The sequence below is a fragment of the Orbicella faveolata genome, unplaced genomic scaffold (genome assembly GCF_042242905.1).
Source record: "Orbicella faveolata isolate gen_17 unplaced genomic scaffold, um_ofav_v1 contig_47, whole genome shotgun sequence".
Classification (NCBI taxonomy): domain Eukaryota; kingdom Metazoa; phylum Cnidaria; class Anthozoa; order Scleractinia; family Merulinidae; genus Orbicella; species Orbicella faveolata.
The window spans coordinates 13,734,056-13,755,382 of NW_028301577.1; the positions used below are offsets into that span (position 1 = coordinate 13,734,056).

The following is a 21,327-nucleotide window of genomic DNA, read 5'->3' on the forward strand; positions in this document are numbered from 1 at the left end:
TGTTCAAGTTGACAAGTCACGTTGGCTCATAGCAGCTTCCGGCATCTTTCAGCACGCGTCTACTTCGATAGATTAAGGTTACCGTATACCTTCAGGGGTGTCTCACGTCCAAGCGATGTAGCGCGTCCGGTTTAAGATGTAGATACCTAAACCCCTATATCAAATTAAAGCTTATAGAGCTGGCTATCAAACCATACCAAAAATTTTGAAATAAAATGAAGTGCCGATTTTTTCACGGCCACTAAATGCGAGCGTCCTAATCACCTTTTGGAAGCTACAAGTCAAAGCGAATTTTGTTTTTCGCCAATTTATTTTTTTCCTCGGTTTCAGGACAAAAAGCGCTAAAAAAGCGTGTCTGCGTTTTTCCACATTCAATTGCAGTAAAAAGTTACAGAACATTTTCAAAATAGGATTTAAAAAATGTGAAGTGATCGTACAAAAATTGCTCTCGGAGAAAAAATATTTCGAAATAAACAATTCGCAGACACCTTTTTGTTTTTCATATGTTAATCTAGCTACTGTCCAAATTTGAGGGCAATCAAACAAATCCCCTTTGAGTTGTAACTCTTTAAAGTGTCTGCTTCAAGCGAAAAAATTTATTCGAGAAAACAGCGCTAAGAAAAATCTCTTGCTTCGCAAACAAACTCCGCCCACAAACGCCTTCAACTGGGTTCTCAGATCACTGAGCCAATCAGCGCTTGGAAAATTTACTACCATTAACTCGCGGTGAAATTTACGCGTGAATCTCGAAAAAACCCTCGTGTTTCGCAATGCGCTCAAGGCGGATAATTTTTCTGTAGCTCGGTTTTTCTTGAAGCTGGTCTGGCAAAATGGGGAAGAGGAAAAAGGATACGAACGCTAGACTGGCTGGGCGACGAGAACAAACTGAACAAAAGAAAGCGCGGCGGAGCAAATGTGCATGGAAAATGTTCCAGTGGTCTCAATGAGTTGGTCGATTCATCAGTATCGGACTCAACAAAAGAGTCAATGTAAACATCGCTGTTATAGCTGTCGAGTTCCCAAAATTTTACAGAATCTTTCTCTACTCTTGACTTGATCTTTTTGCCCGCTTGATACGATAGCTATAGCTTCATCCGCGAGGCCAACTTTCGCTTCTTCACTCATTGATGTGTTTTCATTCGTTCTTCGCTTTTTCGAACTGGTAAACAATGTTTTCCGTGGCCCATGTTTACTTATAACTTAATAGAATTACATCTAATACGAAACATAGGCACGCAAGGCGTGCGAGAGTTATTTTTTTTGTGAACTATAAGTCTCGGAGATAGGCACATTCATGGAACTGTTTACAGTAATGATTTGGTTGATTTGACAAGTTTTTTTGGTTGCGATGTACAGCAAGAAAGAAACTGGGAGTTTATCATGTACATAAGATGTTACATCGGTAATGGTAAGATAACTAAATAGTAAGCCATAAAATGTTTGACTGAACAAACTACAGTAATCTGACACGTCTCCAGATTAATGTAGAGACCATCTTATTTTCTAACAGGCAATTTTATTCGTTCTTTGATACAACCCACACTGTGATTGGTCTGACACGCGCACATGCATAACTCCCTCACTCACCGATCACGTAGCCCTTCCCCCCCGGGGGGGGGAACTCCCTTATATGGGCTATATAGGTCTGTGCGGCCCCGAAGGGTATGGTTTTTCAGCCGTTTTGGTCATAAATAGGGTATCGATTTTAGCTGATTTTGGCCATTTTGGTCATAAATAGGGTACGGTTTTTGCACTCTAGCCTTGATATGGGTATGCTTAAAGAAGAAGCCACTTTTTCATCATTATCGAAAAGAAAATCAACAAAAGCCCTTCACAAATTTATACGTTTACGGTAATTTAACATTGGTTTGAACTAGGGAGCTAATTATAACGCAGTTCTGAAACAGGGTTTTGATTTGAGGGTCAGGTCGTAAATAGGGTTTCGAATTTTTGGTCAGGTCATAAATAGGGTAAGGAATATCGCAGATTTTGGTCATAAATAGGGTAAGGGTTTTGGGAAGCGGGCCGCACACCCCCGACCAATTTTTCTGGGAGTACCCCCTCGGGAGCCCTTCCAGCCCCCAAGAGGAATTTTTGCTCAAAAATACTCAAGTTAAGAGAACTTTTCGCATTTTATACGAGTAGTAAGTTTACTCTTTTTACACAACACAACGCAACACTACTTCACCGAAAATTTAAAGAAAGAGAAAAAGACCTCTCTGACACGTTGAAAGTCTGATTTAATTAAATTGCACTTTAACTTGGTGCCACACAATCTTCAAAGAACATTTGAACAGTTTTCATACTTTTTACCTTTAAAAATATCGGACTGAAAAGAATGTCATAAAATGCTCATCAAATAAAAATATTAAACTGCTACTGCAGAGACGTAAAAACACTCTAGAAAGGAAAGCTTCTTTTTTGTTTAATATCCTGGGAACAATAGCCGATAACTTGTAAGCTCTAATTGAATTTACTCCCATATGAAAAACAAAAGTGTCGAGTTACCATTTGTAACTAAAAATAGCAAACATCTCGTGGGAACAAGTGGCGACGATTCGTCTGCTCTAATTGAATTTACTACCTTGTGAAAAACAAGAGTGTCAAATTACCCATTGTAACTAAAAAATAAAAATATCTCGTCATATTTGCATGCAATAAGAACAAAACAATCGTTACCTGCACTTACTACTGTAAACGTTAGAGCTGCTTCAAATCTAAATAGTCTCGTCTCCTCTAAAACATGTCCTAAGAACTAAAAGCGACGATTCGTGACCTCTAATTGAATTAACTCCTTGTGAAAAACAAAAGTATCAAGTCACCCTTTGTAATTAAAAATAAAAATATCTCGTGCCATTTGCCTACTACTCATGAACTGCTTCAAAACTCAAGACTCATCTCGTTCATAACTAGCCACCATTTCACTGAAAATTATGCACTCTAACACAGCCCAATGTACGTATGTAACCGTCACACTCTCCTCCAAACCGGACTAAAAATCACAAACCGACAACATACACGTCACTCTTTATTTTTCAATTACCAAAGTCCTTGTGTTTATACTTACCTTGTGTTTCTCACGTACCATTTACCTTTACAACAAGAAATTTGATTGGCTGTTCATAGTAGATCCAATCTGATTGGTGTGACATACATACATCTCTCACTCACTCACTCACTCACTCACCCATTGACCCGTCCATAACATACCCGACGCGCCGACTAAGAGGTATTTTTTTTACAAAAAAATAACTCAAAAATGCTTGGATCTGAGTAGCCAGCCAATTCGTGGTATCCATATATTCCCGCGAAAGTAGTCTCGGTTGATTGCGTACACGTTATAGGGCTGTCAATCAAGAGGGAACTTTTACTTCCGGCCGTGACGTAAAACCTCCATTTCTCCGCCAATATTGAGTTTTTTTCAATTTTGTTTTCAGAAATTAGAGATTACTCTTCGACCATTACTTTGAACCAAAAATCCAAATTTGAAGAAAATTGCCGATCTGAAGGTATACTGTAACCTTAATACTTCCTATTTTTTTTTTCAAAAAATAATTCTTTTCAGTTGACAACAAAGTAACAGAATCAAACAAATGCCCAATCCCTGGTGAACAAGTTATAGCCATCCTCTCTAGCTGGTCTTGACATCACAGGTTATCATAGCAACAATATAAGCTGATGAAGACATCCCTAATTTTAACTCTAATAAAGGGCTAAAACCTAAAAGTCGAGTCCGGTGGCCCTTTTTTCCTTTGTAAAACCTGTAATCAGCATACCGAAGATGCAACTTCCAGAAAGCAACTATGAATAACTGTAATTTTTTTTTTTCCTTCAGTAAACTTGGCAAAAAGTACCCTTTTGCCATAACTTGTGCAATGCTTTTGTTTGATATAATTATCGTATGAGATTAAATTTTGATAAACATTTCAAAATAAAAATGAGCGATAGAAATTTTACCGAACGTTTCGATGTCGTCATGACATCATTATCAAGTGACAAGAAAGTAACGATTCAACAGTGTTATATATGTGGTGAGAGGTGTGATTGTTCATTAACATATTTGTCTAAACAAATATGTTCGTGCGGATGGAATCCTATTGCGTGTTCAGGCTAGGTTTCTTCTGTCTAATAAACAGCATTTGGTAAATCAAACAATCCAGTTTTCCGTTGGATTTCTTTAGGACGGAAAAATTATTGGCAAGGTCGTCGATGTCATAAAGGCCGTGATCGTTCTTTAAATGCTTTCGGATTGCGGAGAACCTGTGTTAATCGATACGTTGGTGCAAATGCCGGCTGGTATACCCGACATACTCTGCATCGCACAGATCACATTGGTAATTGTACACTACGCATTGTTGATTAATTACAGTAGAGGTGGTTTTGGTTCAGGCATCTCGACATCTTCACAGATTTTGCGACTCTTGCCACTCTTGCGACTCTTGCGACTCTTGTATTGCCATTTAATGATCAAACGTCGCCCGATGCAGTGAAAAAACAACTATCTGACCTGAGCAAGAAAATCGATCACACTCTTCAACCAGTATTCAAGAGTCGCAAAATCTGTGAAGATCTCAAGATGCGTGAACCAAAACCACCTCTAATTAATCAACAATGCGTAGTGTACAATTCCCGTAGCGACTAAAAACGAGACGTAACAACGGTCGATCAAGCAAGAATGGCTGAAAATGGCTTGAAACCGTTATCAGCTACCTTAAATCAGTCTAGGGGGTGACTACAGCATCACTGATCAATCTTCTGGACCATCAAGTTCTTTGTAGTTGCGAATGTATCTGTTTTTATCCTATAACCATGTCTCTTGACTTTGGGTTTTACATGCAATGTCTCTAATTGTGCAACAATTCGTTGTTTGAATCCTTAGTAACAAAATTTATGCCTTTCACTTTGATTTTACCTTTTATGGTAATTCGTATACTACATACGAGCTATTAGCCTTGAAACTGGAATTTTTTAATAGTGTCCCAAATTCTTGAAGATTATGATGTCATGGGTGAGTTGTGTACAGTTTTAATCAGTGGGAGGCCCTGTTAGGGTTTTAGAATTATGGATTAGTAGGAGTTTTTAGAGAAGGGCTACGGATTATTGGCCAGTAAATTTAAGGATCAAGAACCTCAAAAACCCTACCGTACCCAATCCCGCCGCACATACCATATAAGGGAGTACCCCCGGTCCTCGCCTTCGAGCCAAATAGCACGTCTTCATTGTAGTCGTTACCACGATTTTGAGCAATTCGGTGGTATAAAGAGTGAATCTTCATTTCTTGTGAGGTTTTGCTCAGGGATACGCTTTCAAGCAAAACTGCACGTTTTCAACTCTATATAACATCAGGAGCCCTCCTGATAACATTTAGTAGCCGTAACTACGTTTTGGAGCGATTCGGGCGTGCGATCCGAAAATCTTCATTTCATGTGAGGTTTTGCTGAGGAAAACGATTTCGAGCCAAATAGCGCGTTTTTTAACAACTCTTAACAACTTATAGTACCCGTAGCGAGGTAATAGAACGTTTTGGAGGTTTTTAACAATCCAAATAGACATTTCTTGTGAGGTATTGCTGAAAGGATAGCTATCGAGCCAAATAGCGTGTTTTCAACTGTCTCTACAACTTATAGTAGTCGTGATTGAGGTTTGGAGCAATTGGGACCTCTTGACCCATAATCGACATTTCATGTGCCGAGGTATTGCTCAAAGACGCGCTTTCGAGCCAAGTAGCTTGTTTTCAACTTTCTACAACTTATAGTAGCCGTGACGGTGGTTTGGAGTGCTTTAATAAGTCAAAATCGACATTTCATGTCATGTATTGCTCAAAGACGCGCTTTTGGGCCAAAGAGCGTGGTTTCCACTCCCTACAATTTATAGTAGCCCTAACAATGGTTTGAAGTGATGAAGAGGTTTTAAGCCAAAATCAACTTTTCATATGAGGTATCATACGATCTCAATCAGCCTCGGTTGAATGGCTTCGAGAAGCGATCAGCCGCCCGGGTCTCCGCATCAGCAAACTTTCATCAGTGTCGGCTCAAAGATGCTCTTTCGAGCCAAATAACGTGTTTTTAACTCTCGACAACTTACGGTAGCCGTGACAATAGTTTGAAGTTGGGTATAACATCGCTAATCTCAGGGCCTAGGGGGGATCCTTGTCCGCAGCGGTAGCGGCAGCGGCAGCAGCCGGAGCTGAAAGCTTGCCACGGTTGTAGGATCGGGAAAAAACTGTTTGGGCTTGGTAAGAAAAAAGATTTGGGATTCAACAAAACCGGTTTCGGAATGCTAAAAAAAATCAGTTTAGGTTGCGTAAAAAGACCAAACCACTTTTGTTTACAACTCCGAAACCAGTTCATCAAAACCCTAAAACAATTTTTTTTTCACGAATGTAAGAACCAAACAAACAAACCCATTTTTTTCCAACAACGAAACCGGTTGTCGATCCCCCGACCCCGTTTTTTCTAATTCCTGAACCGATTTTTCCGACATCAAAAGCGGCTTTTTTACGAAACCAAAACCCGTTTGATTCGAAGCCAAAAACCGTTTTTATGACCCTAAGAACAATTTTTGTCGATCCCAAAACTGTTTTTCCGACCCAAGCATAAAACGGGGTTGTTAAACTGATAAAGAAGTTTTAGAGAAAAAAAAAACGCAAGACTGCTACAGGGTGCCCGCATAATATGGGTAACAAATAGTGTCTGTATGCAAAATGGTTTGATTTGAAAACAGGCCGCTCAGTAGAGCGTTATGTACAGGTTCGACAGTACGTTCCCCAAATCTGACCGACATACACCGTATTCACAAAAAGCGGCCCTCCTGGGGCGAGCGAGCAGTCAAACGCGAAAACGAGGCGTTGTAGGATTAACTAATTAGTTTTTGACTAATGTATTCTTTAACACTAAAAATATAACAAACAAAAATTTAAAATAAGTTTCGACCTAGCATAAACAGTATAAACATCCAAGCGCCCGTTCGATCGCTGGAATAATTCAAGTGCTTACCACTTAACAAGTTGAGCTTTTGTCCGCAGTCCTTTCGCTGAATCGTTTCTGCATTTGAGTCAAAAACGTAACCCTTCAGTATTTAGCTCTGCTGGGTTTCTGCCAGCTAGAGATGAGCCAGGAATATCATCCTCACAAAGCAAAACAGATATATTAACCCACTCACTTCTCCGATCACCTGTAATTTGTATCCTACAACGCCTCGTTTTCGCGTTTGACCGCTCGCTCGCCCCAGGAGGGCCGGCTTTGTGAATACGTTGTATTGTTTATATAACGACAAAACACATGAGAAACAATGGCGATTATTCGATGTTTGATTTGTCAATGAATGATCTTATTACACATCAAGATACATGCACACCAATTAAACACTAATTAAAGATTTTGTAGGGAATATGCATTCCTAAAACCAAATTTACAGAACATGTAAAGGAAGTATCTATGCAAAACGGTTAATCTTAAAGAAACCAAAACAAAATAAAACAAAATGCTCCACCCCAAAAGAAAAAGAAAACGCCAATTAGAATTGTGCCCAGAGGAAATGGACCTATGACCTTCCAAAAACTGGTCAGAAGATTTCCCACAGAGCCTACAGCAAACTCCTAAACTGAAAGCTTAAGAAATATGGTATGCATGGACAATTCCACAAAATGGTTTTAATCAAACTTGGCGTCCACTGCCAAGTATCAAGATGTACCTTTTCCTGCTCTTTTCAATAAAGATCCTTTCAGCTGGGATTGAGTTGGGATACATTTCTACGTTAAAAACTCCATCTCCATTGACGTATTCTCGTAAGAACACCATAGACGTATACATTGGGAAATACAGACATCACATTGAGTAACTTACGCATGGTCAATGTCACTCCTAGTCAAGCGTCTTTGCTTGACTTGTCATTACCCTGCATTCTCGTCCCCAGTGCAACTCGTTTTAAACTGTCGTTACGAAGCTCTGGGAACGAGAATGATAGCCGTAAACAATTACGAGACACGTGTCAATGAAAATATTCCTACACGTACATGGTCATGTACAGTTCGCACAAAAAAGAACTTGCTAACGAACAATTAAAATTTTTTCATGTAAACCTCTGTATTTTCTCCTAAACAGTTATATTATCTTATTTGTTTCGCGCCTTTCACGTTACAACACGTGAACATTGTACGAGAACCAAGAAACGAGATTTTCAATAAGAAGAAGTATTAGTATCTAAAAAGGCAACTACCAATTATGAAAGACCATTGGAAATGAAATTTCCTTATATCTTTCTCTACAATAAAAAATGTCTATTAAAAAACAACTGAAAAGTGCTAAAACTGAAGTAAGTTTCATTGGCAATCTCCAGGTATACATTCTTTAGCTCCAGACATCAACTGAATATCTTCCTTTGGCACTGAGTTTCTTGACGTAATCTGTGGCTTCATTCTCAGAGAGGCCGCCATTTTTCTTGACGATGCACACCAGTAGGGTATGTGCGTCACGTGCCATGTTGCGAGCGTCACTAAAATAAACAAGTTTGTTGGTCAGACTGTTGTAACCACCACAATAGCTTTCAGCAATCATAAATTCAAGGTATTGGCGTTGTCAAGAAGTTCTCGGTAGTATACGTTTCAATAACACTGGCAATATGTTGTTGCACGAAAGTTCTGAAGGATACTAACACCAGGCCAATCTCGATATGTTAGACTGCAAGCAGTCTCTCTTTTGCTCGAAATTCCGTGGGGAAGAACAAAACAAAAGAACGCAACACAAGTCAGCGGTAAAGAGCGTGACATGCAAAGCCAAGAGCCGCAAGTAGCGCAGGTGCCAGAAGAGGAGCGACTCGCGGTTGAAGGCTCCGCCGTTCGGATGTCACGCTCGCAGTCACGGTCGCACCCTTGCTAGTTTTGCGTTCTTCCTCACGGGATTTCGAGCAAAAGACAGACTGCTCGCAGTCTACGATATATCAAAATTCTAACTTAACTTCGAAGCTTAGGAAAATAAAACAATAGAAATCGCATCGAGGGATGAATAATTTTAAAATACCTTTTGTTTTATTTTTGCCCCGGAGCCAAGCTAGAATTTTAATACAAAGAAATTGGCTTATTTCGCTACATTAATGTATGACCAAATAATGGTAAAAAAAAAACTAAAACAAATAAATAAATAAATAAATAAACAAATAAGAAACGAAATTTGCTAATTAATAATCATTATTTTTTCCTCCAGCTTATCAGCTGTCCGAAATCCTAAATCCTTGAATCTGATTGGTTAATCGCGCGCAATTCACCGGTAAGGATTTCCCTATCTGGACCCCGAGTGCGGACCGCTCCAAAATTTCCAACTTTAGCAACTTTTCAAGCTTTTTGTTACACAGTAAAACAACGTAAAATGTAAACATTCAAAACAGAGTCAAAGAATTACGCAAACAGCTTTTTCTGCCAGAAATGTCAAACGCACGCGTGCGCCAGGTTTGAACTGAACGGCTTTGAAAGCAATAACTTAGAGAAAACATAAGCACGCAAGGCGGGAGTTATTTTACTGTGAATTAAAAGCCTCTGGATGTAGCAGCATTCAGTCGCATTCAGTACACTCTCAACAGTTGGGATTAGGTTAATCTAACAAGTCTTTTTGGTTACGATGTACAGCAAAAAAATTCGTTTCACCTTGAGACGTGTAATATCAAGCCTAATTTTTACAAGGTTAGAATTTGACAATTCGATCAGTAGCTTTGTTTTTACGAATTTCAATGGAACCGCTTGCAACAAGCACAGTTTCACTTCGACGTAAACAAAAATGTTAACTGCAAGACTTGGCACAAATCACGATTGAACATCGGAGAAACAATCCTATTTACTTCAATTTTTAAGTCCTCGATCTGTCCAACACGAGGAGACGAATGTGACTGCAATCAAAGAAAAGCTTCTTACCCGCAAACATAAATGTGGCCTCCGCTATCCAATACATTCCAGATGGACTGCTCATTCTCTGCCATGAGATTGGTCACATAGATCTTCTCTTTCTAAAGAAAAGAAAAAGAAAAAGTAAAAAAAAAGAGAGAAAGAAAGAAGAACAAAGAAGAAGAAGGAAGACGAAAGAAGAAAGAAGAAGAAAAAGAAAAAGAAATTCTCAAACATGAACAATGCTCAAGAAAGCAATTTCAAAAAGTGCTACCCTCACTAAAATGTTGAGAGAGCTGTAGTCTTCCTAAATGGTTTTGATTGAGAAACAAATAAGAAAGAAAGCTGTGCAATAACGTCTAGTAGATCTCTAGAGTCTCAAAATCTCTAGAATCCCAATAATATCTTACTTGGTCTCTTGAAAAAGCAACATGCAACTGTTGAATGGTACCATCTTGTGAATATGACAGCAGTTCATCCTCATAAATGTAGTCCTCGCTCTTCTTGCGACAACCAAAAAACAAAATCATCTCACCGACAGCTTTGCCTAAAAGGAAAGGAGCGCCACTTTAAAAATAAGTCCAGAGTAGGTACACGTATGACTTACATTTTATACTTGTCATTGGGATAAAACTGAATTATCCTGAAAAAAAATGAAAGAGACTAAGATTTTCAGGTTAAATAAGTGCTAAGAAATGGCCTGTAATATATTCGCTGATTTTGTGAATATTTGAAACTTATTGCTTCAGCTTATGACTAAAAAGATTAATCGCTCTTGATAAATGTATCCCAAACCAAACTTGAATTTTCTTCAACATTTGTCAGCAAAGCAGGAAAACCTGCACAAGATACCGAATCATTGAAAACCTGCAAAACAATGCCATTAAAATGTAGCCAATTAGTTAGTTGGGGAACTCTTGCCATTTTGTTGGTGCTAGCTGATGAGGTAAGATTTTTCTTGTAACTGGAGTGTAGATATCTATCACTCAGTAAAAAGTCAGTCAGTCCGTCTGTGCATCGGTCTGTCAATCAGTCAGTCAGTCAGTTCCTCCATCCGTCCGCCCATCCATTTATCCATCAGTCAGTCAGTCAGTCAACAATTAATCAATCAATCAATTTTAATTTCAATTTTCATTTTTAACTTTAATGTTTAATTTTCAATCAATCAAGTTTAACTTCATTTTCACGATAAGTTAGAGGTTAACACATATTCACAATAGCTGTAAATTGAGTGGGCCCATGCACAAATTGTATTGGAAAATTTGCAAAAACTTAATAGTAATAGTAATTAGACCGAGTGGAGTACAGTTCAAGGAGTAATCGTGTGAGTAATTTTAAAATCGGACAAGCGTGAAGCGTGAGGCTGATTTGAAATTATGAGCACGATTACTTCCTGAATTGTACTCCACTTGGTCCATTTACTAATTAATCGTATCTATAACAAATTTCGGAATTAGTAATTAGAACTTCGAGTGAAAAACGTTGTAGTGCTTTTCAAAAGTTTTAAAAACTGTGGGAAACATTGAGAAGGAAGCCATTAAAGCATGCATAATTGACATGCGAATCACGTGGGTATCCAATTACAGGGTTCCAATTTCAAAAAGTTCAAAGTGGATACCTTTAATTGGACACCTACGTGATCATGCGCCGATTACGGGACAACTATGATAGACAATTTTGTTATAGATACGATTATAATTGTAATACCTTAATTACGTTATTAGGGTATTAGGGTATTAGGGTTTTGGGGTATTGGGGTACTGGGGTATTGGGGTATTAGGGTATTAGGGTATTGGGGTTTTAGGGTATAAGGGTATTAGGGTTTTATGTTATTAGGGTATTAGGGTGTTAGAGTGTTAGGGTATTAGGGTGTTAGGGTATTGGAGTATTAGGGCGTTAGGGTATTAGGGTATTGGTGTTTTGGGGTATTAGGGTATTAGGGTATTAGGGTATTGGGGAATTTCTCTTATACCCTAATATCCAAATACATCAATACCCCAATACCCAAATACCCTAACAGTCTATTATCCTAATACCCTAATACCCTAACGCTTTAACACCCTACTATCTTAAGACCCTAACACCCAACGCCCTAGCACCTGAATACCCTAATACCCATACACCCTAACTCCCTAATATCCTTATACCCTAAAACCCAAACATCCTAACACTATTATACCCTGATACCCTAATACCGGTACCCCAATACTTGAATACCATAATACCGTAATACCCTAATACCCTTATGCCCTAATACCCTATTACCCTAATACCCTAACAGGCTAATACCTTAACACCCTAATACCCTAATACTTTAAGACCATAACACCCTAATACCATAACAGCTTAACACCCTAGCACCCTAACCCCCTAACACCCTAATCCCCTAATCCCCTAATACACTAATAAACTAATACCCTAATAACCTAATACCCAAATACAGTAATACTCCAATACCTGTATACTCTAATAACCTTATACACCAATAACCTAATACCCCAATACCCTAGTACCTCTTAAACTGCAAACATCTCAGATGCCGACGTTTAGGGTGGCTAGTACACAGGAAACAGAGGAGTCCTATTTGACCCTTTTTCCAGTTAAATTTGCCATACAATAGTAGAGGGAATTGAGTTTTTTGTTGATTCAAATGACCTCAAAATCAAACTGTACACATGCAATCGTACCGTGATGATTAAATCTACTATAAATAGACATATAAAGCTTTTTGCATCAGGGTGGCTAGTATGCAGGGAACAGAGGAGTCCTATTTGAGGTTTTTTTTCAGTTAAATTCACCTTACAATATTGTAGTGTGAATCGATTTTTTGTTGATTGAAACGACCTCAAAATCAAACTGTGCACATGCGATCGTGTTGTGATGATTGAATCTACTACAAATAGATATATAAAGCTTTTCGTGAGAGCTGTTGTGTGACTTTGTGATACGATAGCTCATCAACTTGTTTGAGTATCAAAGTGTATCAGCTTGAACAAAGCCAAAAATTTTTGTCTATGGGCAAAATTTTAATGCTTGGATTGCATTTCAATTCGTGAAGTTCTCTCTAGTTCTCTTCGCTCCTGCTATGTGGGGTTCGTCTTCCAATGCGATTTCTGTGAGTTTGTCCTCAAAGACTGAGCAGGATTTTCTTGCAGTGGATTCCATGCCCACGGGTGAAACTTATAATCTGGCGTAATCATGAGCCTTTTGGAGGCTCGCGAGACCACAGTGTTCTTTATTAGAGACTTATTCGACAAATGCTATGGTGGCCTCAACGAAACTGTTCCATTTGATTTCTGAAATTTAATTCCAGGAGCTCAACCCTCCAGTAGTAGTACAACCAATATGTAGAGAGGATTGCCTCTTGTCAATTTTTACTAAACTTCAAACTTCGGAGCAGAAATTTAAAATAGCAGCTTCGAACAACTTCACCTCTGTCATCTAAAACGTTCCCAATACATATTACAAAAGCCAACATTTGGTGTTATTTAGAATTAACTGTTAATTAAAGATTAGAATTTATTGGACTAGAAATGTTTAATGAACTATACCCAAAAAGCAAACAAAGCAAGTTTCCATTTTTAGTGCAACAATCGCAGCTAGACCTAGTAATGTAAAATGATACACGTGCCTGCAATAATACAGTGATTTCGGGAGCTTTATCTACTGGTCAATGGAATTACTCCAAAAAGCTTGCAGATGATGGAAGGACGTCATTTGCATAATCTGCACGACCACTAAAACCCTTTATAGTTCACCACTAAATTTTCTCAGATTTTTATTGGTTTAAATTGATCATGCGAAGCGATATTTAGTGTTCATCCACAGAGAGACACTATCAGCCCATGGTGCCCGTCCGAGGAAAATACCCAGATGGATAGTACTCATCCGTGAAAATATTTCTGTAAACAAGCGTGCTTATGGAAAATAAACAATTGAAATTGTATTAAGAGGATTTTTGTCTGTTTTCTTTTTCAAATTTTAAATTTGGCTTTCACGGCTTTCATCCAGAAAAGTTGAAAATAATTCAATATGATTTTTGAACTGATGCAAGGAAGAAAATTTAGTGGTTAACAATAAAGACAATAGAGTGTTTATGTCTCAAAACTATCGGTCTGATACCGGTAGTTGCCCCTTGGAAATTTGATGTTTTTAAAACTAGCATATTTGCCCTTGAAGCTTCACTTCTTGGGCAAATATTTGTTTTAAGAACATCAAATTTCCAAGGGGCAACTATCAGCCAATAGTTCCTCGACAGAAACACTCTATTGTTTAAATAGATTGCTTACGGGTTAAAAAAGAGAATGTTTAAGTTGCTTTGGCCTCATATAATATTTAACTTGAGAATTCTGCTTTTAATTGCCGGCTGTTGGCACGAAATCAGAAGCTTGGAAGTACAAAATGTTTCCTAATTTTCACTTTTTATAGTCTGGTATGATATTTGGAATTCTAAATTCTTTTTTGTGAACATTTGATGCCGTCTCCGGTGAGAAACGTTGCCCAACTTCAATGCTTTTCTTGTTAACATGGGGGTAATACCCTTTCCCCCTTTGAATATTGGAAAATGGTATAATGCAAACTTGTGTTAGATGAAAGCTTTTTGTCAACATTGCACAAGAGTGGGGAGCAGCAAAATGCCCATAAAATGACATTTACCAACCGTTGTGACCCAAGTTCTAGTTCTTGCTACCCAAAAATTACGCTCATGCTTACCATTTTTCTAGAGCATGGTATAAGACAGTGAGTAAACAACAGCCTTCATTTGGCGCCCAAATAGAACCATCCTTTTATTAAAGAATGTTATATTGTCTTGGGCAAACCAGGAAAATCATCACATCGGAACAACAGATGCGACTAATGTAACACCTGCTGGTTTTCCCTACTGATACACCATCCTTAGGTAAATTTTAACATGCATAGATTTAAGTTGGAGAAGTTTTATTTCTTTTTGTTTTTTTACACGAATGTTATATTGCCTCAACAGTTTTGGCCATGTGCCATGATTCCAGTGTCTCTCCGGTGCGACTGTTTCCTTTGTCAGTGATCGTAGAGTTGTCAAAGTCAATTACATGATCAAAAGTCTGAGCATGTTTTACAATGTTGGAACCTTTAACACATTGTTTTGTATTTCTGATATGTTCTTTTCTTCTCAAATTCCATTGACACGATGCATAGGGGATTATGTAAATAATGCTACACTGATAGTCTTTAGAAGGTCGAAACTTGTGAACAGGAAATTCTTGTTGCAGTGTTTTTGTTGGTTTGTTGAAGATTTGGATGCAGTAGGTATGTATGGACGTCACACGCTGACGTGAAATCAACAGTTAACTTTCTTTTGTAAGTGAAATAAACATCTCTGAGTTTGCGCATTGACATTAAATCAACATTTCAAAAGCATCTTTGAGGTTGCACACTGACGTGAAATCAACATTTTATCATTTTTCAAGTGACATCAACATCTCTGAGCTTGGGCATTGACGTAAAATCAACATTCAACTGTTTCTTAAGTGAAAAAAAAGCATCTTTGAGGTTGCACACTGACGTGAAATCAACATTTTGTCCTTATTGGAAATGAAGACAAAATTATTGCTTTCAAAAATTGAAGTGAGACAAACTTCTTTGCTTTGTTGTGAAACAAAAACTTGCTTTGAATGTTTTTCTGGCAATAGGCGATTTGCATGATGGTGTCATTTGACTACAACTACCAGAATCCTTCACTCTTTCTGTTTGTTATGCTAATTAGGGCAATTGTCATTGAAACCCCACTGGGAATTCAAAATTTAAATAAAAAACGAAAGGAATTCTGGTAGTTGTAGTCAAATGATGACAATGTGCAAATCTGCTCTTCAGAGCAGAAAAGCAAAATGTAACCTAACATTTTCAAGCCATGCCCACTAAACAGGATCTTGGTACCCCTTAGGGGTCCTTTTCAAAATTTCCGCTGAGCAGCCCTATCCACTTAATATTGGAGTCTCCCACCAGGGCCCCACACTATTTTGACTTGTTCTGAGTGGTTTTGAATTCAACTCAAGCATTACCAAGCAGTTTTGTTAGCCTTACTATATGTAAATTATTAAAACCAATCAATCGTTGATGAAGGTGTCTTGCATACACATCAAATTAACTTGAACTTGGCTATGATGGTGAAAGCCTAACAAAAAGTCTAACAGGAAGTGAAGGAACGAAGGAGTGAAGAAGCAAAGGAAGAATGGAGTGAATCTCTCATTCATACCTACAACTTGGATTTTCCACATTAAAAATATAAGTTTTGGGTTGAAAAAGGTAGCACTTGTCCTCCTTTTCTTGTTGTCTGAGGTTGTGAGTGGTGACTGATTGTTTGACTAAAACAATGTCTAAAACAACGTGTTACATAACTGCAAGTGACGTACTAAATAGAGAGAAGGGACTAGAGGGAATTGAGGAGTTAATCAGTCTGCATGGAAATATTTCTTTTCCCACCCTAATTTTAAATTTGAGTTAGTTAACTATTAATTTCAATGAGTAGACACATGTGGACACTGTGTACTTATGTTTTGTCTTTTCTTATTATTTTTTCAATCACGTCAGAAGGCAGTTGAAAGACTTGATTAATGAAACAAACCGAAAATGCTTTTTAAATAGATCAGGATATTACCACCCATTCAAGCAAACACAACATAGCTGAATGGAAACATCTATTAAAAGTGATGGTGGTGGTATGGAAAAAATGAATCATCTGTGAGCTGCAATTATCAAAGAACCTACATGTATTGTATTCCAAAACCATGGAGAAGCAATAATACTTTCATCAAGTTACTGACCACTTCGTTTCTGCATGTGCCTATCCTGTATAAAGCCTCTGAAGGGTGCTAAGCCAGTACCTGGGCCTACCATGATGACAGGAGTCACTGACTTGAAAGGAAGGCGGAACTGGGTTTTGCGAACGAAGATCGGAATGCGGGAAACTTCACCTTCTGTGAAAACAAACGTAACAAAAAATTGTGCATAAGACATAGGACAATAGAAGTATCACTTTTAGTCCCACTGGTTAATCAGGGTTCCCTCTTTCTCTGATCAATTAATCCCCTGGTCATGAGAATGCAGGCATAGTTTAGAAATCATAATTTATAAGGATTTCTAAGGGAATGAAAACATTTTGTTTTTAGAGCTATAAATATTATTGTAATGATGTCTATAACATTGACCTACAATGTTGCTGTGTTATCTTCTGTGTTGATTTCGTAGATAGATAGATACATGTATAGATAAATAGATGGATGGATGGATGCATGGATGGAAGGAAGGAAGGAGGGATGGATGGAAGGAAGGATGGATGAATGAAAGGAAAGAGGGATGGATGGATGGAAGGAAGGAAGGAAGGAGGGATAGATGGATGGAGGGAGGGAAGGATGGATGGAGGGAGGGATGGATGGATGGAGGGAGGGATGGATGGAGGGAGAGAGGGATGGATGGATGGAAGGAGGGAGGAATGGATGGAAGGAGGGAGGGATGGATAGATGGAGGGAGGGAGGGATGGACGGAGAGAGGGAGGGAGGGATGGATGGATGGAAGGAGGGATGGGTGGGGGTAAGGAGGGAGGGAGGGATGGATGGATGGAGGGAGGGAGGGATGGATGGAAGGAGGGAGGGATGGATAGATGGAGGGATGGATGGAGAGAGGGAGGGAGGGATGGATGGAGGGAGGGATGGATGAATGGAAGGAGGGAGGGAGGGATGGATAGATGGAGGGAGGGATGGATGGATGGAGAGAGGGAGGGAGGGATGGATGGAAGGAGGGATCGGTGGGGGTAAGGAGGGAGGGATGGATGGATGGAGGGAGGGATGGATGGAGAGAGGGAGGGAGGGATGGATGGAAGGAGGGATGGGTGGGGGTAAGGAGGGAGGGAGGGATGGATGGAAGGAGGGAGGGATGGATAGATGGAGGGAGGGAGGGATGGAGGGAGGGAGGGATGGATGGAGGGATGGAGGGATGGATGGATGGAAGGAGGGAGGGATGGATAGATGGAGGGAGGGATGGATGGAGAGAGGGAGGGAGGGAGGGAGGGATGGATGGAAGGAGGGATGGGTGGGGGTAAGGAGGGAGGGAGGGAGGGATGGATGGATGGAGGGAGGGAGGGAGGGATGGATGGATAGAAGGAGGGAGGGAGGGATGGATAGATGGAGGGAGGGAGGGAGGGATGGATGGATGGAAGGAGGGATGGGTGGGGGTAAGGAGGGAGGGAGGGAGGGATGGGTGCAGGTAAGGAGGGAGGGATGGGTTGATGGATAACCTTGTGAATAATTAATAACCAGTGCGTTACAATTTAAGCTCCAGTGTCACCTGTCATTAGTTGCAACAATGGCACACAATTTACATTGATAACTTGACAAGAAGTAAGCACTTTAACAAAGGACCAAAGGATATAATAAATTATAAATTATAACATTGTTCGACTGGTCCTACTTGTGAAAAAAAAAGCTGTATTTAATATGACTGACAAAGGAGGTGAGATTTCAGCTCTGCTTCATTATCAATGATGCCATTCCTAATCTAAAATAGAAGCATATTCCAGACCTTTGGCACTCCACAGGTAGGAGAACATTCAGCAAGGGTTGCTTTTGATTTAAAACAATGGTGACTTACTCAAAGTTTATCGTTACAATTCTGCACATTATATCCTACGAGAAATGAGAGGTAATGAAAAGTATTTTGAACTCAGGATTGTATGTAATCCATAAGCAGTGTAACTTAAAAAGACATACCTCTCAAAAACATGTCTACAGATCCCTCTGGTGACTGAAATGTTTTGTTACTAGCACAAGAAAATTTTAAACTGCATGACAAACAAAACAGAACACTCCACATATCTCTGAATAGCAACATCATCAGTTTAAAATTTTTCTCTTTGCAGGATTGGCCAGAGAAAAAATCGATACAAAAGAGATGTGCTAACCATAGATGTAAGCAGTTGTCAAGGTGGATCATGCTAGTATCCGGAATGATTTATGTAAGCAGTGCACAATGAAAAGACAGTGCACAAGCCAAAAACATCTGAGGTCACTTGTGAGGGTTTGGACACTGAAATTTGGTTGGGCAACACATCATCATATTATACAGTGTAACTCTAGATTTACATTTAATGTTTGATTGTTTTTATTGAATAAGATGTACACTGTACCTTTAGAATTCTTTTCAGCAAGCCAGTTAGTTGCAACACCTTTCTGCACTCTACCAGTGGATGTATTCCACTTTACAAGCACTGCAGTGATGTGAATAGAAGTGGGATGCATCTACGGTATTACAAATACAAAATCATTAACCCCAATTCTCTCTATATGCTTTTTTTAGAATAGGTGCTTCCATAAAATATCTAACCCTAAGGCAGTTGAAATAAATATTTTAACCTACCCTTGACATTGGAAATTTAAAAAATACCCCACCCCTGCCATACCCTGAGAATTCAACAATCATTACCTCCTCCTCCCCCACCTGGGAGTTTTCAATTTTTGGCTGATGCCCTTTGGAAGTACTTGTTTTACCCCCAATAAAGACATCCAATAAACAAGTGCTGGAAACTAAATTTTGACAGCACTCACCATTCAGACTCTCCACTCTCCCAGTGTAATTTTCACTTGCCCAGAAAAGATGCCTCCCCTTCCAAAAATATCTCCGCAGTGATTCACAAATTATGCATTGTTCAGTATCTCGTAATCATGAAGCTAAGGCCCAGCTTAAGTGCCATTTCATGTTGATGTTTCTTGTTCTGGTCCATTTACGAGATGCCTCCTTAGGATCACGGATGGATTTCACTGTTTTATCCTTCTTTTAATCATCAACTATTGACACTCCTTGGAAATTTTCCACATTAATGATTTCTGTAGTTTTAACTGAAAACAGCTAGATGGAGAGCTGGCACTACCGAATTCACATATCCCTACAATCATGACATTTTGGAGTAGTCAACTTGTCAGCGTGTGGAAGACTGATATTTTTTCCTTCAATGATAAATTACAACGAAAGTACTTAATTTTTTGAGGCAGTTTCTATTTCAAAATAAATCTTTGTGAGATTCATTTCTTAACAAGCAAATATCCTTGTTCCTCTGGTGTGCTATCTTCACTAATTACTGTTAGCTCAACTAGAGACCAGCAGTATCACTTCGTACATGTGTAACAGTTATGTACTAAATTATCACTGAAGAAAGCCGTATTTCATTTTGTCTTTTTTTGAAACACTGTGTTGTGCATTATTGGCAAATTATTTGCACATCTCAAAAGAAAAAGATATTCTTGCCAAAATGAAAAATAAATACTAGTGTCATCAAATAGGAAAATAATTTCCCAAAAATGAAGATTGTACTCGTCAAATGGGCAAGTGATCGATGATTTGTACTTGCCTGACGCTTTTTACACTCACATTGGCGAGCCGGTGAGTGATAATTTCCAACACTGATTAACAAGAACTTATTTTTAGCAACTTAAGGAAGCCAGCTACAGTTTCTGGCACTTTCAGCAGTTATATTAATTTTGATCGCTTGATACTACCAGTCTTTATCGAGTGACAAAAATATTAATATCACAGAAAAGCCCACTTACTGGTGAACAAAATATGGTATCTTCATAGGTGGCTCAGAACCCTGTCACAGCATTTTTATAGACTGAATTTTTTTAACTTTGCAGAAAGTAAGTGATTTGGGCAGTGAATTTGTTCATTAAGGTTGATGGCATATAAATAAGCATCAAGCGTCTTTGTGAACATATACATGTATCTTAGCTGTCAGCAGGCTTACAAATGGCTGGATGGTTCGGTAAATGAGTCAGTGGTTTTACAATAGGTTAGGACAATAGAGTATTGTTCTCTCTGTTTGGTTGTCAAGCATTAGTGTTTATTGCTTATCAAATTTTGTGTTGTCTACCTGAGGTGAAAGGGCATTTCACTGTTTGCTTGTTACATTTTATGTATGATAGTTTATGCAAAGAAAATGCAAGTGATTAGTGCAATATTTCTTAGTATGCCTTGAGGGAGCTTGTATAATTATTTTATAACATATTACAACAAAATAGAGGAAAGAATTGAAGGTGAATATCCTATATCATATGCCTTATATTAAGCATTTTGTTTTATTATATAGTAGAATGCACAGTGGGAAGGTTGAGTGGAATGCAGATGAATATACATATTAGCTGAGCATTCACTTTAGACATAACTGGCAACAACACAGACCCTTGGCTTGTGCCACCTGTGGTCCAATAAATACATGTATTAATATCCAACTGTACAAATATACAGCGATATTGTACAGTAGAAGACCTGTTTGCCATATTTGTACAGTAGAAAACCTGTTTGCCGTACAGGTCAGCACACGCATGCAAAGCTGTCAGACTCTCCCTCTTTCATTGATAAATTTATTGACTACAGCAGTTGGATAATAAATCTCTTATTAGGCGTTTTTGGTGTGAAGTATCGCTGTTTATTAT

The 21,327-nt window shown here is 38.7% G+C and overlaps 1 protein-coding gene across 1 annotated transcript in view; it reads right to left on the reverse strand.

Moving 5' to 3' along the window:
• Positions 1-7,291: 7,291 nt before the first annotated feature.
• LOC110054291 (NADPH--cytochrome P450 reductase-like) overlaps positions 7,292-21,327 on the reverse strand; it is a 43,436-nt gene continuing 29,400 nt past the window's right edge. The window contains exons 12-16 of the mRNA XM_020760670.2: positions 19,029-19,140; positions 16,672-16,824; positions 10,282-10,418; positions 9,902-9,993; positions 7,292-8,493 (exon numbers count right to left, since the gene is read on the reverse strand). Of these exons, the coding sequence (XP_020616329.2) occupies positions 8,349-8,493; positions 9,902-9,993; positions 10,282-10,418; positions 16,672-16,824; positions 19,029-19,140 (639 nt within the window). The 3' untranslated portion in view covers positions 7,292-8,348. The remainder of the gene's footprint in view (positions 8,494-9,901; positions 9,994-10,281; positions 10,419-16,671; positions 16,825-19,028; positions 19,141-21,327) is intronic.